Source organism: Aspergillus melleus (assembly GCF_016097325.1).
Source record: "Aspergillus melleus strain CBS 546.65 chromosome Unknown contig7, whole genome shotgun sequence".
Classification (NCBI taxonomy): domain Eukaryota; kingdom Fungi; phylum Ascomycota; class Eurotiomycetes; order Eurotiales; family Aspergillaceae; genus Aspergillus; species Aspergillus melleus.
In genome coordinates, this window is record NW_025763376.1 from 961147 (window position 1) to 987263 (window position 26117).

The following is a 26117-nucleotide window of genomic DNA, read 5'->3' on the forward strand; positions in this document are numbered from 1 at the left end:
TAATTCTTTTAAATTTATATAAAAAAAATCATTTGATTATATTAAAATGTTTACATCAAAAATGAATTTTAACAAATAAATTATATATAAAATAATTTGAACATATAATTATAACAATATATTTTGATTTCAAAATCAACAATTATTTATTTTAAATTTTTGAATAATTAAAAAAAACAATTTTTTTTTAAAAAAAATCTTTATAACAATTATTACAAACATTGTAAAAAATGATTTAATAGAAAATTATATAATTATTAATTTTTTAATGATTTTTTATAATCCTATAATAGTTTCTTTCAATCTTATATTAATTTTTCAAAACAATTTTTCATTAAAAAATCTTGTCAAAAATTTAATAAAATTAATATTTTATATAAATTTTCATTATAATATTAATTCAATAATCAATTATACAATTATCAACAATTTTATTATTATAGAAATTATAGATCTTTGTTTATGCAAATCTCGTTATTTCCATCTTAAAATTAATAAAATTAAAACAATATAAATAATTTTAGATTTTATAATAAATCTTGTTATTAAAATGATTTTAAATATTTTCAAAATAACAATTGTAATAACATTGACAATAATTATAAATTTTATAATTATATTTATAAAATTAATATTAATATTGATGCAAATAACATTAACATTCAAATTATATTAAATTAATCTAAAATTTTTAATAATTTTTTGAATATCATTCAATTTTATTAATTTATTTTATACAAATTTATTAATGATCGTTTATCAGATTCTTATAAAAATAATTATGCATTTCATTATAATATTATAACTGCCAAGATAAAAAATAATTTCGATCATAATTATTATAATAATTATAATAATATTTATATAATATAAATAATTGATTTTATAAATCAATTTAAAAAATCTTTTTTTTATTCTAAATTTAAATTTATTAAAATCATATTTATTTGTTATTATTATCACAAAATCTTTTTGTTCAACGATGCTTTACATAATTATATTGATAAATGTTAATATTAATATAATAATATTTATATTGTTGTTGTTGGTTTAGTATTAAATAAAATATAAATTTATAAATTTAATATTATGTTTATTTTAAACATTAATTAACACATTATAAATATATACATTTAAAAATATATTATAATTTATATCGCGCTCAAACGATTCAGATTATATTTAAATTTTAAAAAAATCTGTTTTAATATTAATTATTCATTTATTATTATAAACGAAATTTTTGTCAAAATAATATCAAATATTTTTATATAAAATAATAAATTTTTTATTATGATTTGTAATATTGAAAAGTTTATTTATAAAATAATTAAAATAACAATTTTCAATCTCTATCTTTTTGATTTCTATAAAAGCAAAATAAATAATTTTAAAATTCTTTTTATTATTATTCATATTATGTCTCAATTTCGTTTAAATATATTTATCAATATTAATATTTTTATTTCAAATGAAATAAACTTTAATTTTATTAAATATATTATTATTATATAAATTTATTAAAATTTCATTTTTTCTATTATAATAAATATTAAATGTAAAAAATTTTTCAAAATTTTTATTTACATTATTAAACATATAATTGTATTAATGAAATCTGCAAACAAAATTTTAATATACATTAAAAAAACATTATTTTTTGATAAAAATTATTTATTTGAATTTATTAATGCAATAATATTTGTTTATATTTATTTTTATTCAATTGACAAAGATTTTTTATTTATAAAAATTTGAAATGATTATATTAATTTTATTATTATATAATGTTATATTTGCGTTAATATTGTTTTTAATGTTGACTTTATGATAATTTATAAAATTTTTATTAATTTAAATCAAATTTTTATCAAATTAAATTAATACAATTTTGTCAAATGCATCGATATTAAGATTATTTTATATATAAATTATTAATAATATTATTTATTTATAAAATTTTTTTAAATGTCAAATATTTGATCATGTATATTAACAAATTGTTAAAAGGATTTTTACAAAAATCTATTTTTTAATAAATCAGTTTAAAACATTGAAAAACATTTGTTTAAATTGTTTTGTCAAATAAAATGATTATTTATAATATTAATATTTTTATTATTAAATATTATCACAAAATAATTAAACATTATAATATTTAAATGAATTTTGAAAAATCTTTAAAAAATTGTTAATATCTTTAAAAATTAATAATTTCAAATCTTTATAAAAAAAGATTAACAAAAATATTTTTTAAAAATCAAGATCTATCATTTAAATTTTAAAAATCATAAAATTATTAATATTACATTTAATTTTTTAATATATTGTAAAGGGGATCGAGCCAGGCACCGTGCCGTGACAATGCAAGGGATGTAATGCAAGGCGAAAACCACATCAACATAACATCATTACGTAGAGGGCTCGTCGAAGACCTTATAGCCAACACAATAAATAAAAAAGAAAAAAAAACAGATTAATTGATCTACAATAAATGCAAAATTAATTAAACTAAATATATGAAACATTTCAAAAAAAACAATTCGGAATAATGTGATTCCATAATCAGATATACATCAAAATCATTTTATATCTTTATTTCTTCATAGAAATATGAAAATGCCATAACATTTTTATTTAACGCGTTAAAAATAAAAAAAAAAAAAAAACAAAAAAAAGATTCAACAATTCATTAATAATAATCTATCTATGCATTTAACAATTCGATATCAATAAACAAAAATATCAACTATATTTGTTTCATTGTTCGTCCAATAACATTTTTTTGAAAAATATGTTGAAAGTAATCGTTTCGTGTTGATAAATGAGACATTTAAAAAAAATAAAAAAATAAAAAAAAGTTAATATGTTGCGATATTGATCAAAACAAATAAAAAAAAATAATGAAAACAAAAAAGATCAATATAATTTTATCATTTTTTTTCGAATACTATATCGGTTCGGATTTCGTTACAAAATGATTATTCAAAAATAATAACAAAATCTCATTTTAAAAAGATCTATTTATTAATAACCTTATTATTATTTTTTTCATTATTGTCTAATCTTTTTTTATCTATTTTTTAATCGTTCGTTGTTTCACTAGTTTCGACTGATATTATAATACTATTATGTTTTTTATAGTCAATATTTATCGACTGCATTTATTTATTGTTATTTAAAAAAAAATTATTTTAATCAATTGTCATTAACAATTCTTATAATTAACAAATCATTAAATTTTTCAATCTTGTATACGTAAATATTTTTAAAATATTTATGCATTTTATATAAATCAATCTATCGAAACGCGAATATATTTAATAATATTGTATTATATTAACGTTTTATATTATAATTAAAATCTTAGTTGTTATCAATTTTTTTTATTATCGAAATATTCTTTTTATTGCATTTTATTTTACACACACAAAATAAAATTTCTTCAATATTATTATTTTTATATTTAATTTCTTTGATTCGGACAATTATAAGATTTATTATAAAACAAATATTCAATATTTATTATATTGATATTTCAAATTCAATTGATAAAACGATATTCTGTTTTATAATAAAATGATATAACAAAATTCTTGTGAATTATTTTATTATAATTTATATAAAAAACAAGATTATATATTAATAAATTATTTATTTTCGCTTTTTTTCTCGTATCAATTTTGCTAAAACATTTTTTATAACACACATGAGACGTTTTATCATTTTATTCGTTTTTAAATAATATAATAATATGAAGATTTTACAAATTTAATATTTCAAAATCAACATATTAATTATTGTTTGATTTTCAGAATTGTCATTTATCATAATTTCTTTCAATATTTCATAACGATAAATGACATTTTTATAAATGAATTATATAATTATTTTCGTTATTATTTTTCACAACAATCTTTTTTTTGACTAATTATTTGCATAATCGGTAACAATTATTACATATTTGAAATCTTTTTTTACAGACATGTGCATAATATCGATATTTATTGTTTTTTATATTATTAATTATCATGTAAAATATAAATTTTTTTTATTTTTTGCGGATTACAAAATTAACAAATGTTATATTTTTTGATATATTTAAAAATTTATTCAAAATATTTTGACTATCAATATCGAATTGAAATTTTTTAATACATGTTTTTTTGTTTTTTATTATAAAACTTTTTATATATTTTAACGATAATGTTTTCTTGTTTATTTTTTATATTTACAATTTTTTATAACGACGTATTTTTTATCATTTTACAAAAAAAAATTTGTTTAATCACGTATATCATCATTTTTGTTGAACTTTTTAAATATTGATTTATTTATATTTTCTGATTTTTCTAATGTTATCAAATATATTGCAATTTTTTATAATGAGATTCATAAAATTTATATAAAATTTTGAACGAAAATTTAATCGATTCAATTATATTAATTATCGTAAAAAAATTCGTGTATATATATTATTTATTTAATTTTAGATTGAATTGTCGATATTGTGTTTATAATGATTTAAAACAATTTTTTTGTTTTATAAATGTTTTAATAATGCATTTACAATATTATGATTTTTTTAGATACATATTTCACGATAAAATTAAACAATTATATTTATATAATTTAATTTATCATAAAAGTTTTCAATAAATTAATTATTAATCGATTAAATTGAACAATAAATATTTTTGTATTTATTTTTAAATAAAAATATATTTTATATAATTAATGTTTGAAGTTTTTCAATATTTTTAAAATCATTTTATATTTTCATTTTTTTATATCATAATTCTTTTTCAATTTATTTCATATTCTTAAATTAAATCAAATTATTCATTGTATATCATTTCTTTCTTATAAAATGCAATCTTTATATTTTTTAATATTTATATCGATTATTATCACAATCATTAACAATTTAATATTATAATCAATTAATATTATATATAAATAATTTAATATCGTTTTTTTAATGCGTTTTTCATAAATTGTTAACAATTTATTTATTTGAATTTTTTTTAAAAAAATTCAATAAACAATTCAATTATCAAATTATGATGATTGATATATATTTTGAATATTATTGTAAATCTTATAAATATGCGAACATGTTTTGTCAATTTTAACATTAATCAAAATAAAAATTTGTCAATTTTTGTTATTTTGAAATGTTTTTAGTTATAATTACATATCCATTTTATTATTTTTAAATCGAATATAACAAATTGTATTTTTTTTATCGAAATAATGTATTTCATTAATTCGATGAAATAAAAATAATGATTGAGATTCACAAAATATTCAAATATAAATTTGTGTACATTAAATATTATTATTTATTTATTATATTGCGATTTTGATCTTTTCACATCAATATTGTTTAAAGAAATCTTGATTTTTTTTGATAAAATGTTTTCAAACATTTTGCTTACAATTTTTATAAATTATAATATTAAATTCGTTTTTTTTATAAAATCGTTATTTATTTTAATAATCTCAAAAAATATGTATCGCAATAATATCTCTATTTTTTTTACAAATGTAATTTAATTATATTCGAAAAATTAATCAATTAATAAAATAACAATTATATTCGCGAATTTGTCAATGAATTTATTTTCATTTGATAGAATGTCGACATTTTGATAAATAATCTTATTTATATATTATGCATTATTAATTAATCAATATTTTCTGTTTTTTTTTAATAAGAACCAAAAATTTCAATATAGTTTTTAATATTATTTTAATATTTTTTTTATTTGAATCTTCAACATTTCACAGATTTCTTTAATGAATGTTTTCGAAATTTTAAATATTGATATTTATTATGTTTTATACAAGATTATCAATATTTTTTATAACGACATCATTTTTAATTTAATTTAATTAATATTTTCAAAATTTTATTCAAAAACATTTTGTTTTATTAACAATTCTAATAACAATTTTTTAAAAAAGATCTTCTTTTACAAAAAACACATAATTTTATCAAATTACAATCAAACGTTTTTCGCAAATTTAATCATTTATAAATAAAAATAAAAATCAAATTATATTTTTTTATTCAATAATTTTTATTAATAATATCATTTTATATAAATCTTTTTTCATTTATTCAATCTATTCAATTTCAATTCTCTATTCACAATTACATTAATCGACTACATTTTGTTTATTTTTTTTTATACATTATGTACATTTTTATTAATGTTTTATATTTATTTTTAATGGTTTTTAATTTATTTTTTTATTTCAGAAATCGAATAATCATGTTCTCATTGTTATTGACATCGCAATAAAAAATTCAAATTATTTTTTTTCATTTTTCAATTTTTTTTTAATATCAAAATAAGATTTATCGACTATTGTTTCAATTCAATATAATATTGCAAATTTTTTTGGTTTTATATTTTTTGAATTATTTTCAATTTCATTTGGAAATATTTATTTAAAAAAAATAATTGTTTCAATATTTAAAAACGATTTCAATCAGATATTTTTTTATATCGAATTCTATCACAAAAATGTTAAAATATTATTTCGATTTTGCGTAATTTATCTAATAAAATCAATATTATATTTTTTTTATTTTACATCATTTGTATATTAAACTTGATTTATATTTAAAATCGTTTTTTCAGAATGAGATTTTTTTATTGATTCTATCACAAATATCAGCGTTTTTATTAAAAAATTATTAATTTAAATGAACAAATTTATTATATATTTAGAACATGTTTTTTTTTATCTGTTATAACAATCGTTAATTATAAATTAATTTTTATTAATAATTGCAAACAATCTATCAATTTTAAATTTATCATATTTAATTTTAATCTTATATTCAATAACATTCTCATTTCAAATCTTTCGATCATAATAATTGTTTTAAACATTTTTTTTATATAAACAAACACCGTTTATTCCATCGGCACAGATCGAAAATTTGTAACATTTAAAAATACAATTTTAATAATGTTTTTGTGATTATCGAAAAAATCTAAAATTTATACATTTAAAAAAACATTTTTTAATATAATTATAATATTATGTCAATAAATTTTTTAATCATAATATTTTCAATTTTTTAATCAAATATTTTTTCTATAATATTTTTTTCATTAATCGGATTTTTGATATTTTAAACTAATTTTATCGTCAACATTTTTTAAAAAAAAATTTTCTATCATTCATTTATCAATATCCATTTTTTTCATAACACTATTGTTTTTATTTTCGTCAAATTTTATTAATGAATCATATTTTTATATCGAAAGATTTGAATAATAAATAATTTATTTTTTATAATTTTTTTGTCAATTCATTATTTAATTATAAACACATTAATTTTATATTTGTCATTCACATTTTTGTCAATATTATCAACAATTATATTTTCATAATTTTATAAATCCAAATCTTTTTTTATAATCTTGGCCACAATAACATTAATTTTAATAATTGATATTAAATCAACATTAATATTTTATAATTTAATAATTTTTTCATATCATTTTGAAATTTTTTATTTTTTTTAAATCATCTTTTTATAATCATTTCCGTCACAAGATTCTTATAACAAAAATCTGCTTTTTTATTCTTTTTTCGCATTGAACATATTTTCAATTTATAATCTAAAATATTATTATAAAAACACATATTATTATGGGCCATATCATTAATATTTGTTTGTTTTATTACATTTACATTCGTATTTAATAAATTAATATTATCAAATTATCAATAATCATTTTAATTTATAATTATTTTGAATAATAAAGTCATTGCTTCAAAAGCTTCAACAAATTTTTTTTGTTTTATTATAAATTTTGTCAATACTTATTTATTGAATCGTTTTGCGTTCAATAAAATTAAAAAACTTAAATATTTTATATTTTTGCGTTAAATCGTCAATTGTTAAAATGTCACAAACAATATTTAATAATTTATTATTTTATTTTTTATCTTGAACAATCGTCAAAATTGTTTTTATAAATTTTTCAAATATATATATATTAAATTCTTCAATTAGACTTTTGATGATTTTTTTATTTATTTTTTTTCATAAATGAAATCGAAAATTTTACAAAAAAATTTTTATTTTGTGTTCAAAAATCCAATATTTCTTTTTTTCCATTTGAATCATAATTACTGCGTATTTTTAAATATATCATTTAATTTGATTGTCCCATTTTTTGATTATTTAATATATGTTTTAAAATATTCACATAAATATATATATTATTTTATATTTTCTTTTTTGAACTCGATTTGAACCAAATTTATAAAATTCATTTTAATTTTAATTTTTATAATTATTTAATAATTTTATCTATTTTTCAATTCAAATATTTATATATTCACAAATTTATTCAATAATTTTTTTGATGTTCATAATCCCGTGATTCATGCACATCCGTTTAAATTATTTGAAAAATCAAATAACGTTTCTATTATTAAAAATGAATACATCCGATATGTCAAACATAAATATAAACATTACAATAATCAATTTTTTATTTATTATAATATTGTCAACACATTCAATAATTTTTATGAATTCTTTTGTATTTTTTGATAGTCGTTATATTCTTTTATATAAATATAACAATAATCTTAACAATAAAATTCAATTAATGATTTATAACCAAAAATATGATATTTTGTTGTGTTATTTTTTGAATTAATAGATATTATCAAAGATTATATATTCAATTTGAATAAATAATTGATCATTTGTGTGATTTTATATCGTTTTTTTAATTAAACATATCACATTTTTAAATTCAATCTTTTTATATTTTTTTCATTGCATTCATTTCAATAAAATTGTTCGTTTTTATAATCTTAATAAAAAAAATTTTCTGCATCGATTATCAATGTAAAAAAGATCGAATCAATATCGTGTTATAACAATACAAAAAATGTAATACAAAACAAAAATCACATTAACATAACATTATTATATAAAAGACTCGTCAAAGACCTTACGACCAATATAATGAACCCAAAAAAAAACAAATTCATTGATCTATGATAAATGCGAAATTAATTGAATTAAATACATGAAACATTTAAGAAAGAGACAACTCGGAACAATGTGGCTCCATGGCCGGGCATGCACCAGAATCATTTTACAATATTAAAACAAATCTATATAAATTATTTTTTATATTTGTATTAAATATTTACTGTTTGTTGTTTAAAAATTCATTTAAAACAATAAAATCCATTTTTTTGAATAAAAAAAACAAATAATAATCAATTTTTATACAACAGATAAAAAAACTAGATTAAATCTTTATTTTATATTATTTTAAAATAAAATTATTATATTGATTTATAATTATCATTATATTTTAATACTAAATATTTATCAATTTTTTATCAATGGTCTATTTAACGGGATTATTATAATTGTTTAACAATAATTTCTTATTATAATTAAAAGATTTTTTAAATTATTTCTATGAAATTTATGAATTTTGTTTTATATGTGCAACAAATTATAAACATTTTTTTAAAAGATTTTTTTTTGTTAAATTTATTTTGATAATATTATTAATGTTAATTAAATTTTAAATAAATATTTTTATTATTTATTTTGTTTTTTTGAATATTTTAAATTCATAAATGTTAAATTTTTAAAAGATTTCTAAAAAAACTTTTATAATAATTCTATTTATTTAATATATTAATTTATTAAGATTTTTTAGTTTCAATAAAAAAAATTGCCATTATTTGTGATTTATTTTCAATTATTTTTGAACAATTTGAACATTACTTAAGATTTATAAATTATTTTTGTTATTATATTATAAAATATATTTTTATTGTTAAATTTTTACAAATTCAAAAAATCTTTATATTCAAACAAAAATACAAAATATGATTTTATAAAATTCTAACTGATTTTATTGTTTTTAAAAAATTGTTTTTGAGAGTTTACAAAATTAATTTAAAAATCTTTTATATTCTTATTATTTTGATTTTGATTGTCAATTTTTTATCAATTTAAATATTTTTTACAAAAATCATAAAATTATCATTTATTATATTAAAAATAATTTTAAAAAATCTTTTAGAAACATTTTAAAAGATTTTTTTTGATTTTTATAATTCAATAAATCTTTTCAAACTTTTTTCAAAACATTTTATCAAATTTATATTATTTTTAATCACATTTTTATTACAACAAAACAAAATTATTAATTTATTAAATTGAAAATGTTTTATTTCATTTAGATTTTACATAAAATACATTATTTGATTAAATTAAATTACTTTATTATTATTATTTATATGAATCAAATTAATATATATATAATTTTGTTAAAATCTATCAATCTATATTTTGTTAAAATGTTATTATACATATAGTAATTTCGATTTTTTATTTATTATTAATCAAATAAAAAAATATCATTATTAACATTTTATTAAGATTTTTTAATATTATTGTAAAAAATAAATTTCAAATTAATTTTGATACAATTGATATCAATATGATTAACATTTTTAAAAATTTTGTTAATATTTTTGAAGATTTTAATCGTTTTTTAAAGAAATTAAAAATTTTAATATTATTTTTATATTTGTTTTTTAAATGAAGTTGTTAAATGAATTCAAGAATTGTATTTAAATTATATATTTTATTGATTTTTAGATTACAAAAATCTTGATTACAAATAATAATCAATTAATTAATATATAAAATCTGTTTTATATCTCAAATAATAATATAATTTTTATAATCAAATATTATATTATTTACAATAAAATTATTGAAAAACATTAATTTTATATTTTTTGATTAATTGTTAATAATTTTTTTTATTGATATATAATAATGATAATTATTAAAGCATTAATAAATATTTAATTGTTTTAAAAAAAAATTTTATTTATAAAAATTATATTTTATTTAAAAAATATATTTATTAATATTTTATATATTTTATCAACAAATTTCATATTTATTTATCATATAATAATTTGCAATCGATCAATATTATATTTCAATTATTTTATATTATTATTATAAATTTTATTATTAATTTATTTAACCATAATAATTATAACAAATATTTTATGTTTATAAACAAGTTTGTTAAATAAATCAATATAATTTTACAATATTTTGATTAAAATATTAAATATTAAAATATTATTATTATTGAGTATTTATATATTTACAATTGAAGATTTTTTAAACAGTTTATTATTAATCAAAATTAATTTTTTATTTTTAATTTTAATATAATATATTTTTCATATAAATATTATATGATTTTATTTTATTGTTTATCATTCTTAAATTGATAATTAAATAAAACATATAATTTATATTATTCAAATTATATTGTGATATTATTTGATAATTAATTTTAATATGAACAAATAATAAAATTCTTTTATTTCTTCTATAATAAATATTATAAATATTTTATCTCATCATATCATATTCAATTTAAATTTACAAAAATTTTAAAATTTTTTACAAGTTTTTATGCGTTTTGACTTTTTGTAAAAATATAATATTAAAAAAAAAATTATTTTGTTAAAATATACATAAAACATTTTATAATTAACATTATATTTTATTTTTTGATTTAAATTTGAAAAATAAAATTTTTATTTATTTATATTAAAATTATATTATATTTATTATATATTAGTTTAATTGTTGTTTCTTTCAATAATATATAAAAATTTTTAAAATTTTCAAACGTATCAATTGTTTCATATATTGTTTAAAATTATTACAAACATTTTATATTCATTTTATATTTTTTATTATTTAATTTGAATTTGCACAATTTAATATTGATTTTTTTAAATATTAATATAGATAATCCAAACTTGCTCAAATAAAAAACAACAAAATCAATAATATTTTCATTAAAAAAGATCGTTACAAAATTAAACATATTATTGATTAATATATTATTTATATTAAATATAATTAAATCTTTTATATACAATATTTTATTTTTTAATGCAATTATTCTATTGAAAAAAAATAAATTTATATTAATAATTTAAATATTTTTAATCTTATCATTAAATATAAAATATTGTTATAATTACATTATTATCTTATTCATTATTATTCGTTTTATCTTTTTTTATTTCATTTTTTCATTTATTGTATTTTTATTTTATTAATTTTATTAATATATTTATCTCTATAATATATTTAATTTACAAAAACATCATATTAAAATTTTATTATTTTATTATAAATCACTTATCAATCATCGTTATATTATCATTTAATGGAATACAGAACAGATTGCGAAATTAATTTTTATAAATAACTCTAGAATTTCTGCGATTGTGATATATATGCTTTACCCTAGTTCCCAGCCACTTTAAAGTGGTCGGACTTAGTCGATTCTGCCGCTTCAACAACAATCATCACCATACTAATGAATATCGATCGTCATATTGACGTTTTCATCGCGTTTTCATCCACTGCAGCATTAAATTTTTTTTAAATATTTTAAATAAAATTGAAAATTTTGTTTTTCAATAATAAAAAATTATATTAAAATCATTTTGATTTTTATTAAAAAAAATCAAAAAAATTTACATTTTATTTAAGAATAAAAACATAAATAAACATTTTTTTAAATATTTTTTTTCTCTGCTTATAAAACATTATTAACTTTTTTTAACAAATAAAAAAATAATCTGTTATAATTTATCGAACAAATATTAAAATTATCTTTATAATATTTTCAATAAAATTATTAATAATATATTGAGAAAATTTAAAAATAAAAAACAATAATAATTTATTCTTTTAAAAAAGATTTTATTATTGTCATTTTTCAAATCTTTTAATTAATTTTAATGCAATTTTGAAAAAATTAAAAAAAACCATTAAAAAAAATTTATAATTATAATAATTATAAATACATTTATTTCGAAATGTATTAATTTGTATTAAATAAAAATCATTTTTTAAAAAAATAATAGATGAAATAATTTGAAAATAATTAAATTAAATTAAATTAATATAATATATTTATATATAATTTAAAATATTATTTATAATTAAAATAATTCAATTCTGATTTTTTTTGACAAAAATAAAATAATATAAATAATATAAAATAAAAAATATATATTAGTATTGTTTCATTTACATTTATTATTATTAAATAATATAAAATTTTTAATTTTTTTAAAATTATATTTTACAATTATTCTAAAAAGTTTTCAAAACTTTATAAAACGTATAATAATTAAAAATAATTAAAATTTGTAATTAAAAAAATTAACAAAATATTTTATATTTATATTAAAATATTAAAATAAATATAATTGTTTAATCAGTAATTGAAAATAATTATTTTATTTAAAAAAAACAAAATTATTATTAAGATTTTTTTAAAATAACAATTTAGAATTTTTATAATTTAATCAATTTAATAATAATATAATTAAATAATTTGAATAATAAAATTAACATTTACATATCTTTTTTATATAATAATTCAATTAATTAACCATTTAAAAAATCAAATAATTAATTTTTTTTAATCAATAAACATTTTTTTATTATATCTATATCTGCTTTTACATTTAAATTATAATATATCCAAAATCATTCTAACATATCTAATATCTCTAATTAAAAAAGTCAAATGCCCAAATAAGAATCCATCCTTTGCAGGGCTTCCCCTTACACTAACATTAATTTTTTTTAGTTTATAGTATTCAATATATTAAACCAATTTTAGATATATTATAATTCGAAATCTAGTGGAAAAGTAAATATAAGCATAATAAAATAGTTTTAGATTAGAAAGGATTTATTATTTAATCTTTAGAATAGTTAATTGATCAAATCACTATATAAAGAGAGATATTCTATATAATTGATTGCTAGTCTTACTATTTGAGCTGTTTATCATGTTATTGCTAAACTGGCCAAGATGTAGGACTCTTGGAGGCTTTGGCTCCGCTGTTCCGAAGGCCTCCGGTGACAGTGACATATATACTTTCTATCTAATATATTAAGTATGTATTATAGAATATAGCTCAAGTTTCGATCCTCCTATACAATGTTCTATCAAACGGAACGCTTAGGGCTATCTCTATAATCAAGGAATTCTCGATCACAAATAATTAGAGCAGTTACCATCTTTAGGCTGACATTGACCTTTTCCAGCTTGTTATCATTGAATGTGCGGAGTCAATAAAACGCTGCAACTATGAAGTGTTCGCCCAGTCAATTTCCATCATATCGCCGCCTTCTGTCTCGTTCCAGTTGCCTGCCTTGACATGTTCGCCGTCTGAAGGCGTCGACAACGTACCACGGGACACACCAGTAAATGGGGATACCTGCGCTTTTTGCCTGGCCCTAGCCCGTTCCCTAGTCTCAACCAGTGCTCTTCTAACATTGCTATTTTTGCTCGGCTCCAGCAGGGACACGGGCTCTCGATAGAGGACCAGCTCGTTGCAACTATTCTTGCTATCCGCGAGCATCAGCCTGGGTACGGTTGCCCATGTCTCCTCAATCCCGGGTAGAAAAACGACCGAATTACCCGGCAAATCCACCTCTGCAAGTTCTCGATCGAGGTCCTGGACGTAGATCTTGTCCTTTTGATCATCCAGCAGCATCACGTCAGGTGACCCCGGCGTTTCCTGACTTGTGCTCGGCGTCAATGTATGATCATGATGGTGGTGGTGGTGGTGGTTATAAAGTGCTACAGGATCTGAAAAGGGTAACAACGTTAGGGTACAGGCCACTGCAGCTAGATGTAGATGTCGAGAGATATTTTACCTATGTAAAGGTCGTTGAACCTTTTTGCCAGAGGCCGATCTCCGTCAGGGTCACTCTCGGCGGGGCGCTTTCTGCCGTGAAGAATTCCCGTACCATCATGCTGCGCCGCCATCTACCACAATCAGCTGGACCGACCAATGGGCAAAAATATCCAGCAAGCCTTGCACATGAATAACTAGACTTAAATATCGGGTCCCAAGAACAGAATACAATTGCATGCAATTGAAGGCATTGCCGAGGGGGGTTGCTTGATGCGAGCCCCTAGAATACTGAGAAATGGGGAACTGGGTTTGACTCATCTGCTGTCGCCCTTTAGGTCAAACCCCAGAACATTCTACCATCTTCACACTCCCCCACTTCCAGCCATTTTGCCCGCCAAAAAACGCCCACCCTTCGCCAAAATGAGCTCCCAAATCCCGGGAGAGCCAGAATGGACTGCGCGGAGCGTACGGGATGCGTTTATCAAATATTTCAAGGATAATGGCCACACCTTTGGTTTGCGACCCCTCATGCGATGGTCTTGCTGATTGTCGCCACTAACACTGTTGCGCGCGCAGTTGCCTCGTCGCCAGTTGTTCCGCTGTCCGATCCCACCTTGCTATTTACCAATGCAGGAATGAACCAATTCAAATCAATCTTTCTAGGCACCGTGGACCCAAACTCGGACTTTGCGACCTTGAAGAGTGCGGTCAATTCTCAAAAGGTTGTCTCCACCCCCTCTATCACCAATCCTTCACTAACTAGGTTTGAAAGTGTATCCGGGCTGGCGGAAAGCATAACGTGAGTAGACAATATATTAGGGAACATGTTCGGGGAGAGCTACTAATGCCCCTACAGGACTTAGACGATGTTGGGAAAGATAGTTATCACCATGTAGGTTGACTACCCCGAGAACTGAATGATGCGAAAAGGCACAACGGAGCAGAATGAAGCTTACACCGAGCAGACCTTCTTTGAAATGCTCGGCAACTGGAGTTTTGGTGATTATTTCAAACAAGAAGCTATCCGGTATTCCTGGGAGCTTCTGACTAAAGTCTACGGCCTGGATCCTGAACGTCTTTATGTGACCTATTTCGAAGGGTGCAAGGATGGCGGACTTGAACCAGACTTGGAAGCCAAGGCTCTCTGGAGATCTGTCGGCGTCCCTGAAGATCATATTCTTCCTGGAAACATGAAGGATAACTTTTGGGAAATGGGCGACCAAGGCCCCTGCGGACCCTGCAGTGAAATACACTTTGACAGGATTGGTGGTCGTAACGCCGCCCACCTTGTTAACCAGGACGATCCCAACGTCATTGAAATTTGGAACAATGTCTTCATCCAGTACAACCGCGAAAGTGATCGCTCTTTGAAGCCCCTGCCAAACAAGCACATTGATACTGGAATGGGATATGAAAGGCTTGTCTCGATTTTGCAAAACAAATCATCAAACTACGACACCGATGTGTTTACTCCCCTGTTCCAGGTCATCAAGGACATAACGGGAGCCCCGGAATACCAAGGGCGGTTTGGTGCCGAAGATTCCGATGGAATCGATACGGCATATCGCGTTGTGGCGGACCATGTCCGTACCTTGACGTTCGCTATATCCGATGGCGTAACTCCAAACAACGAAGGTCGTGGTTACGTCATTCGCCGAGTTCTTCGCAGGGGAGCCCGTTTTGCTCGAAAGTATTTCGGAGTTGAGATTGGTAACTTTTTTTCCAAAATTGTCCCCACTGTCGTTAATCAGCTTGGTGATATGTTTCCGGAGTTGAGAACAAAGCAGCACGATGTCATGGAAATCCTTGACGAGGAGGAGATATCCTTCTCTAAAACATTGGATCGTGGTGAACGACAATTTGAGAATTATGCCAATCAAGCCAAGGCCAAAGGGGTTCCCAAACTCCACGGCGCTGATGTTTGGAGGCTGTATGACACTTTTGGATTCCCGGTTGACTTGACTCGCCTCATGGCAGAAGAGCGTGGATTGGAGATTGATGATGGCGAATTCGAGGAGGCTCGCTCAAGAGCTAAAGAGGCCAGTAAAGGCCAGAAGAAGACCGCCGCAGATGCCGTTAAGCTTGATGTCCACGATCTTGGAGAGCTGGAAAAAATGCACAATGTTCCCAAGACCAACGATGCCGCGAAGTTCGATAAGGGCAATATCAATGCCCAGATCAAGGCAATTTACTACGCCAAATCGTTCCATTCATCCACTGAGAATGTTCCCCACGGGGACCAACTTGGGGTTATCCTTGACCGCACAAATTTCTATGCTGAACAAGGTGGCCAGGAAAACGACACCGGCAGAATCGTCATTGATGGACAAGCTGAATTAGAGGTTGGTGATGTTCAGCTTTATGGAGGATATGTTCTTCATACTGGCTTTATCAAATATGGTTCTTTCGCTGTTGGCGATTCCGTTCTTTGTGAGTATGATGAGCTTCGCCGGTGGCCAATCAGAAACAATCACACCGGAACGCACATTTTGAACTTTGCACTAAAGGAAGTCCTCGGTGATGGCATCGAACAGAGAGGTTCTCTTGTTGCTGCCGAAAAACTTCGTTTTGACTTCTCCCATAAGTCTGCTGTTACAGAAAAAGAGCTGGAAAAGATTGAGGAACTTTCTACAGAATACATCAGGCAAAACTGTGCTGTTTACTCGCAAGAAATTCCTCTTGCCACCGCACGCCAAATCTCGGGAGTCAGGGCTGTTTTTGGAGAAACCTACCCTGATCCAGTTCGTGTTGTTTCAGTTGGTGTTGAATTGGACGAGATACTGAAGCAAGTGAACGACCCTCGCTGGGAAAAGGTCAGCATTGAGTTTTGTGGCGGCACACATGTGCTCAAAACCGGGGATATAAAGGACCTTATCATTTTGGAGGAAAGTGGCATCGCGAAAGGAATCCGCAGGATCATCGCAGTGACGGGTGAAGATGCCCATCATGTCCAGCGTGTTGCCAGCGATTTCGAACAGCGTCTAGACCACCTGCAATCGATGCCTCTAAGCCCAGCGAAAGAGCAGGAGGCTAAGCAGATCCAAGTGGATCTAAATCAGCTACTTATTTCTGCGGTGCAGAAGACGAAATTCCGGGAGCGGTTTACGAGTATTAATAAGCAGATTATTGATGCACAGAAGGCACAACAGAAGTTGGAGTCAAAGAAGGCCGTTGATACGATTACCGCCTTTTTCCAAGCCCCAGAGAACCAAGATAAATCATGGCTTGTCACCAGACTTCCCATTTCTGCCAATGCCAAGGCTGTCAGTGAATCTTTGAGCCATGTCAAGTCGAAATTGAAGGACAAGGCAGTGTATGTGTTGGCCGCGGATGGTGATCAGGGTCGTGTCGCTCATGGCTGCTATGTCTCAAAGGTGTGTACCTCTCCTAGTGCGAATTCTCTTGGAAGAATTCTAAAGACAAAGAATGAACGGATGTTGACATTATCGACAGCCAATGGATGATCAAGGTGCTTCTGCCAGTGAGTGGGCCAGTATCGTTGCCGGTGTGGTAGGTGGTAAAGCCGGAGGAAAAGGCTCTACTTCAATCGGAAATGGTCTTCACCCCGACAAGGTTGACGAGGCCATAAACCTGGCGTCCGACTACCTCCAGAAGTTTAAGCTGTAGGCTTAGGGCTCCTGTCCGCACCAAAGCGAAAGGCAATCCGAGATCCTGATGTTGTGCCAGATGGGACAGAATTTGTACTTGCTTTTCCTTTCTAAATAGCTGCCAAGACAAGACAAGATGGATATCTGCAAATCACATTTCCCCACATTGTGAAATAACCACATCCTGATTTGGTTTATCTCTTATTGTGCGTGTATGTTCTATCATTCGCACAATGTCCATTCCGTCAATGACTTGCCCAAAAACCACATGCTTGTTATTCAAGAAAGGAGTAGCCGTTGTCGTTATAAAAAATTGACAGCCGTTAGTATCAGGGCCTGAGTTCTAAGTTTTTTTTTATCTCTTTTAGCAGAGGACTTGGGGGATTATATCTTTGGTCAGCGACTTACTGCCATGCTCAGTAACCCGGGACGGTCATGCTTCAGGACAAAGTTCTCATCAGGAAACCGGGGCGTGTTGTAGATAGAACAGCATCCTGTGCCATCGCCATTAATAAAGTCACCACCCTGTATCATGAAGTCTTTGATCTTTTGAACGCTGGGTCAGCTTCCTGAGCAACAATTAGGCCAAGAGTTGAGGGTTCTCTCCAAGCTTACAACTCGGTGGAATTTGCTGTTTTTGTAGCCCTGCGGCCTTCCATGAGAGTTTTTGCTTTCACCCGTGCAAAATTGGCGAAAGTTTTCCGCCGTCCGAGGGGTGGTATCGGCGAATAATTCTATCCTAATGCGACCAAGAGGTTCCCCTAGTGAAGTGTTATTTATCTTGGGTAGATGGCAACGGTGTTGTGGTAAAGCTTACCACCCAGCGTGATGTCGAAAAAAACGACAGGATTGGGGTTCCGCGGCTGACTGAGGGGCAATTGCTCCATGATTTCCGTTAGGACATCGAGATATACCTAGTTCGAAATACCGATCGATTGCTTGCATGGAGCCGTTGAAGCTTCGCAGTTCGCAGAGAGGCCCGGCGAGGGGAGCTGTTGGCCCCACTATGAACGACGGGCGGCGCAAAGTCTAATGCAATGCTTTTACTTCTTTACATACGAAGGGAAATCAGTACCTAGCTAGATTGAACAGCTGCTTTCTACTTACCCTCCTGACGGCAAAACTTTTCTCAGATGGCGTTACACGATCTCTTTCACCCCAAACGGACATCAACAGGCTCTTACAGCTGCCCTCGTCCTTTCCGTATGCAGGAAACAGATAACTTAAGAATTACTATTGTCTAACTTCCAGCCATCGACTATTACCATCGCAGAAAGCTGCCCTTTAACTGTATGTACATCGCGTCACCTACTGATTACCGCGGAGTATTGATCTCAACCATGGCAGCATGCTAGGAGCCACCTAGGGCTTTCTGATTGAAAAGGTTTAGGTCTTTGAGCTGCACTGTAACTCGACTCCAGCTTCCCGACGCCGGATTGTACTCGCCCTGTACTTCAACCCTGCAAAATCCCTTTGGACCCTGAAGACCAACCGGCCCAGAAAAGTAAAAGATCCCACGAGGAGGCGTGTACCGTTCTCGAGCTAAGCAATCTCGTAACCGCAATTGGAAAGCCACCCTCGCAGCGAATAGATCCGAGCCGGGCTCAAACTTTGGCAGTGGCAGCATCTGTAATGCGGCGATAAGGAAAGAAGAGTGCAGACGAGACTCCGTATTGTCTTGCGGTGTTCCTTCACGAGGAACTTTCGATGTAGGTGAGCCCCGAGCCTGAGTTGTACGATCCAGTGCCTCCAAAGAGTTAACATCACGCGGGAATTCTTGCTTTTGAGATGGAGCAACCGTTGCTTTTTGCTGTTGTTCCTGACCTAAGCGTGTCATGCCAAGCCGAGTGGCCTGCCTCTTCAACAAAACCATAAAAGCATCTTTGATAGCAATTGCCACGTAAATTGGCCGGGCACATCTAACTATCCGGTCCCCGTGCTCTTCAGACAAAGGTTTCGAGGTCCAGGAGACACCGTAGTCGGTTATTTCAACCCTAAATGGTGTAAGCAGATGGTATTATACGGTTCTTTCATACCACTTACCCAGAACGAGTGTAGGTAGGAGGGGCCCGAGATGGAAACCAATGTACAAGCCAAAGTTTTGTTACTGTCAAGGGACCTCCGAGAAGGCGCGAGAGTAGACGGGACCGACTTGCATTCGTTAACGCAATCGATGCCAGTTCATCTGAACGAGTGAGTACGTGCCACATAGACAGCCATATGATATATCATACCTCTCAGAGACTGAAGCTTTGTGGGATCTCGAGAAATCCTGACAAATTCCTGCCATTCCGGGTCCGATGCTGAATAGAGCTCTCCTTTGTGAATCTGGGGCCAGCCCAGTGGGACAAAGATTTTATCTGACTCAACTGACTGTTGAGTATTGGCATTAGACCCGGTGGCGCTCTTTTCTTCGCCTCCGCTTGCCTTCTCAATAAGAGGCTCCTGTGTCTCATCGTCCTCGTCATCGAACTGGAGGAGTACGAGTGAACTCCATAGATGGAATGCCACTCCGAAAAGAAAGCATTTCTTGACAAATGATCTGTCCTCTGTATTAGATTAGAGCAAGCGCAAATGATAGCATGGCACTAACCGGACCCACGGTCTCTGAAGCTTTACATGGCGGACCCTAAAGAGACTGCGCTCAGGCGATGGTGGGCTAAGCCGGGATACCACTCGGCTAGCTGGAAATACTCGCCTTAGACGAAACATTGAGAAATGTCATTTGAAGGGATTGTTCGGGTACAAAACATATCCGGTCAGCTTGGATAAGACATTTAACAGTAATGGTAACGATCGTACCGCTCGGGGGGAGGTTGAAAGGCTGCCAGGGACTAATATATCAGTACTCCGTACCTAGTAGCGCCGCACGTGATACGGCATCCGACTACGTGCCGCGCCTCAGATGTTACCACTCAACACTTTGGAACCTGAAGGTTATCGGCCTCCGGAATAGCAAGCTTCAGACGGCTGCTTCTTGATATCAAAAAAAAAAATCGAACATCGTACTTTTTCATTTGTTCCAACATGCAGCAGCTCTTCAATATCTTAGCTTTGTCAGTGGCAATCGTGTCTGGGACCCGGACACCGGAGGCTTTAGTTCTTACATTCGGTGATACCCATCTGCCGCACAATCTCAAAGCTTCAGGCGTTTCAGACAATGTGGTGCAGCGTATTATAGATCTCCGGATGGGATCGGAGATCTCCCTAACTTTGGGAGGAGCAGATCAAGATACAATCGAAATGTTGAACGACCTTGGGGGAACGCCGGCCCCTCTGTTCGGTCTTACCTCCGAACTCGATAATCCAGCTCGAGATCTCCTTGTTCTTGAAGGGGTAGAACCTAAAATTGGTATGTTTTAATCATTGTTACATAGCTATCGCCAAAGACATACTCATTATGGAAAGCTTCAATCATTGAAAATGAATTTCAACGCAACTTGCTGGCGCGAGTCTCCTCTGACGACCTACTGCCCCATTTATCTGCTTTCACGTCGGCCGCAAAAGAACCGGTCGGCTTGTACACGACTCAAACGAGACATTGCGAGCTCCATATTGACAATGGTGTTCCATCGGATCTACAACAGGTAGGTTCCCGACTCCTTGCGACAGCAATACCAGAGGCATCTGAAAGCTAACTCCTCTATAATGCAGCCCGGGAAGCGTTGCATTTCCGAGGGCTCTGTATTCGAGGTGTCACCCCATATCTTTAATTCGGCGTTGCTTAGCCGAGCTAGTAAGGTGGAGTCATGGATTGACGAGCGGACTTCGGCCACAACCCTCAAAACCTCTCTACAGGTAATCGAAAGCCTTTCATCTTCCGATCGAGTCGGTTTTAACATCATTCGCAGTCTTTTAAGGAACATGAAAGCTCAACCCCCACCGCCGAACTACTACAATCTGCTCTGTATGCCCTGAAGGCCTCTTCGGGGAACAGGCTGGTTACAGCTGTATTTCTGCCTCATCCCAGCACGCATAGGGATAATATGGCCTTGGAACCCCGGGCAGTGGAGAAACAGGGCACACTGCCGAGAACAACTCTACCAACAGCTGACGCCATGCTTCAATCTAACCTGCTACCCGTGGCACCAGTTTGTTATGCATCAAACTCCTCGTGCAATGAGCTGACAAAGACCTGTTCAGGTCATGGCTATTGCTATAGGAAATTTGGATCATCTGGCCAAGCCGCTGCCAGCGACTGCTATGCCTGTAAATGTCAAGAAACAATACTTAGGAAAGACGATGGTACCATCCAGAAAATAAGATGGGGGGGATCAGCATGCCACAAGAGGGATATCAGCTCTCCATTCTTTCTTATAGCCGGAATTACTGTCTTGGTCCTGATGGCCACAGGCGCTGCTGTTGGAATGCTATATCAAATCGGGCAGGAACAATTACCAGGCGTCATAAGCGCTGGCGTCGGCACAGCCAGAACACAGAAATGAAAAGCAATCCAGGCCGAGGGCCGAGGGTGGGAACTTCCATGTTGCATTGCTTTTTAACATGTAGCCGTTATTTTTCCCTGGGCCCAAAAAATTTAGTAGATGCAAGTATGTATATCAGACCGTGCGCAATGTTATCTTTTCAACAAATGCAAAGTGAGGCTTAACACCTTGCACAACTACTCCCCTACTCGGCTCCGGCACCCCGATCCTCTGTCAAGCTAGGTAACTTGAAAGTGAACTTGAACAATATGCTGGCTGGACAAGACCGGAATAGCGCCCCCGGCCAATACATCGATACTCCTTAAGGTACGAGGTACCCGTCCTGTGAAGATGCTTCCAAGTAGGTAGATAGGTATCCGACAGCTGGAATTGCGGTGACGTAAAGCGATGCAGCCCTGGCATTACATCATTTTACTGCTGACTTGCGACTTGCGAGATAGACCCGTCCTTCCCCTTCTACCTATCTACAAGCTAGGTACCTGTCTGCCCAGATAAAAAGTATGCTTCTCCAGCCAGCAATGGCCTTACCTCCGAAGTTTGCAGGCCAGAGATTGTTGGTGCCATCGGCCCAATCACCACAGCGCACGCTAGAATTGTGTATGTTTCCCGGGAATCCCAGTCGAATCAACACACATCTAGAAACAACCGACCCTGGGTGAATAAAAGACCTTGATTATGTGTGCCCGGTCAGTGTACAATTAATTTAGTTCCCTATCTTGCATGGGAAGTGGCGTACTCATGTGCTATTCAGTTTCCTGCCAAGTTATTCAATACCTTTTACACCTCAGCTAGACCAATGATTGTTGAGCGACATCAAGTCTAAATTGCAAGTTATTTTGCGACAGCATATTCCGCCCTGGCACCCGTCGTCCACCCTCACACATGAAGCTGCCGCTGCTGTCCTGTGAATCGCACCGGATAAGCTTTGGGATTTCAGTGCCGCTCTATACAAACGCCAGGAGAAATTCTTTGACGTTAGTGTCCCCAGCGAAACACGCAATGCAACGTACAAAAAATTGTCCACGATTGCGGGGAGTGTTGGTGTAGATGAAAACAAAGTACTTGGATTATTGGCTATCAGGGAAACACCCACGACACAGGGGCAGTTGAATGCCGGGAACGGCGTGACCGATGATATTAGACGGATGATAAAAGTGAGACTTATGATTTCAGATGCATTGGTACAATGTTAACACGTAATACAGTCAGATCGGGTAGTAGGGGTTCATGTCTCCCCAACCGTCTATTTCAATGTATGGCACCTCTTGTCATGTGAGGAAGAGACTTCTGAGATTGGACCACTGACACCATTGTCTAGGGCATTGAGGAGCCAGAGACCAGCAGCAGTTTCACTACCACCCAGTGGGAGCAGTGGCTGGCCAGAAACATAACCTGAATGTCCCATCTCACAGGATACGAACAGTGAACAAAAAGCGTATGACCAAGATAGCCATGACATAGGGAGCAGATAGGGTCTAATTAAACAGTCGAACCGTATCTCATTTCAGAACCTCAGGTTGATGAAGCAACTGATTCCCTAATAAATCTCATTTTCATGCCGCATCTTTCTTCGATGGGTGGTATCGCCTTCCTCCGTTGACCGGGAAGGCGAGATTTCGGGGCGCGAGTGATGGGGTGGGCGGCCTTTCATTTACTGAGAGACTGGCGGTTGGTAATTCAGAGGGCGCCTATGGCGATCAGTTGTAAGTAGGGGGGTTGGCGAGATACACAATATGTTTTCAACTCACTTGAACAGAAGAATATGCGGTTCTGGCTCGTGCACCTCGTAGTGTTCCCAGCCCAAACTCTAGTCTCGAATTAGATTGTCTGTTTTCCCTTTTTTTCCCTTTTCCTTCTTCTCGATTTGCAAGCTGGAATGCTGTCCATTTCTGCATACCTGTGTAATACCCAGAGCCCGCCATTCCTCCTCCCAAAGCAATTTCAACGTGCCTTTTGAACTGTCAAAGTAGTCCGCTGGAATTTTTTTGAGCATGTTCTTAGGCAGCTGGACATGGCGGTATTCGAATTGATCATCTGAGTATCTGCACACGTTGAGCTACCATCCATGTGGCACATGAAATGTATATACCTGGCAGAATAGTGAATGGAATCAATGAATTCCTCAAGCCTCTCCCGTTCAGACTCTAGCAAAAGTCGGGGCTTTTTGTTCCTTCTGGTTGTGTCGATATCCATCGGGGAATTATCTTCGTCGTTCGTAATGACAAGCACAACTTCCCTATACACTTATTCACGCTTATGAGTGAGTTCGAAGCAAGAAGCCCAACGGGCGACAGAAGGGAAGGAATGAGCGAATTATAACGACTTACAGGGTGTTTCAAAGACCGGCGAGACAGCTGGCGGATGATATGGGGGAAGGAAATGAAACTTGATTTATTAGTGCAGATGCACCATACCAGAGTTAATAATGGAAAAGGTCAGGGGTTGACGACCCTCCAGTTTCTTTCTACCTCAAGTAGCTAATATCGTAACATCAATAGGAGGGTAGGTAGGAAGATGGGACAGCAAGAAGGAGTAACGAGTGCACACGGGTGGTAAGTCGTCTGCCAGGATGCGGACTTCAATCTTTGTTGTTTGGAACAACAGTGGAGGGTCTATCCACTTTGGTGCCTCAGGCTGCAAATACATTCCATGTCAAATCAGGTAGAGACCATGGCTTTCTTTCCATCTTCTCGTCGAAACTTTCTTTACTTTATTTGTTCCGCTCCTACCCCACGCGACAAAGTGCTATGATACTGTGTGCTTTACATCCCTGACTTTGTTGTTGTTCCCCCTCCAATTACTTTGCTACGGGAGGGGTGTATCCACTGCGGCGCTGGAATCGGAATCAATTCACGAAGGTTGGTGGAAGGTTCCTCGCGCTCCCTCTTTTTGCCTCCTCAGTTTCTTCGGGCGGGGTCTTTCCTCATGTCAAAGTCCGAAATGTCCGGTCCATAACCCACGCATTAGTTGGTACCTACCTAGGTAGTAGTATCCAGTGCAAGGCGTAAATCAATTTCGAAGCAATAGGAGCAGTCCCGAACCTCCCCAGCCTCTACTCCGTACTCCAGACATCTAACCATGGGCGATTGTTATGATCATAGAGTATTGCTGATTACCATTCACCAGTCAGTAATCCAGAGGAGAAGGTACCTCGCTTCAAGAATCGTAAGCACGACATACCAGTACACAGTTACAAAGTACATACCTACCACATCCCGAGTACTTTTGTGACGAACTGACTTCGCAGCCCAAGAACACGGGTATACACACATAC

General features: G+C 29.8%; 3 protein-coding genes across 3 annotated transcripts; 2 read left to right on the forward strand and 1 right to left on the reverse strand.

Moving 5' to 3' along the window:
• Positions 1–13944: 13944 nt before the first annotated feature.
• On the forward strand, positions 13945–20393 carry ALA1 (alanine--tRNA ligase). The gene is made up of 6 exons (XM_046092984.1): positions 13945–15304; positions 15367–15512; positions 15563–15589; positions 15647–15682; positions 15756–18164; positions 18244–20393. Exons 1-6 carry the CDS (start codon positions 15061–15063, stop codon positions 18415–18417), a joined length of 3036 nt encoding a protein of 1011 aa, XP_045948962.1. The 5' UTR covers positions 13945–15060; the 3' UTR covers positions 18418–20393.
• Positions 14236–14921, reverse strand: LDX57_011237 (uncharacterized protein; the record flags this gene model as incomplete). Its single annotated transcript, XM_046092983.1, has 2 exons — positions 14236–14741; positions 14810–14921. The coding sequence occupies 2 exons, from the start codon at positions 14919–14921 to the stop codon at positions 14236–14238; spliced, it is 618 nt and encodes a 205-aa protein (XP_045948961.1).
• A 1032-nt stretch (positions 20394–21425) lies between the features above and the next one.
• Positions 21426–23983, forward strand: LDX57_011239 (DUF3844 domain-containing protein; the record flags this gene model as incomplete). The annotated part of the gene is made up of 5 exons (XM_046092985.1): positions 21426–21750; positions 21807–21985; positions 22053–22196; positions 22250–23520; positions 23595–23983. 4 exons carry the CDS (start codon positions 21426–21428, stop codon positions 22841–22843), a joined length of 1242 nt encoding a protein of 413 aa, XP_045948963.1. The 3' UTR covers positions 22844–23520; positions 23595–23983.
• Between the last annotated feature and the right edge of the window lie 2134 nt (positions 23984–26117).

Excerpts from the sequence above, each read along its gene's own strand:
- ALA1 (XM_046092984.1), top strand. The coding sequence starts at position 15,061 with ATGCGAGCCCCTAGAATACTGAGAAATGGGGAACTGGGTTTGACTCAT. Across the intron at positions 15,590-15,646 it reads GGGCTGGCGGAAAGCATAAC|GACTTAGACGATGTTGGGAA; the intron begins GTGAGTAGACAA and ends ATGCCCCTACAG. Across the intron at positions 15,683-15,755 it reads GGAAAGATAGTTATCACCAT|ACCTTCTTTGAAATGCTCGG; the intron begins GTAGGTTGACTA and ends TACACCGAGCAG.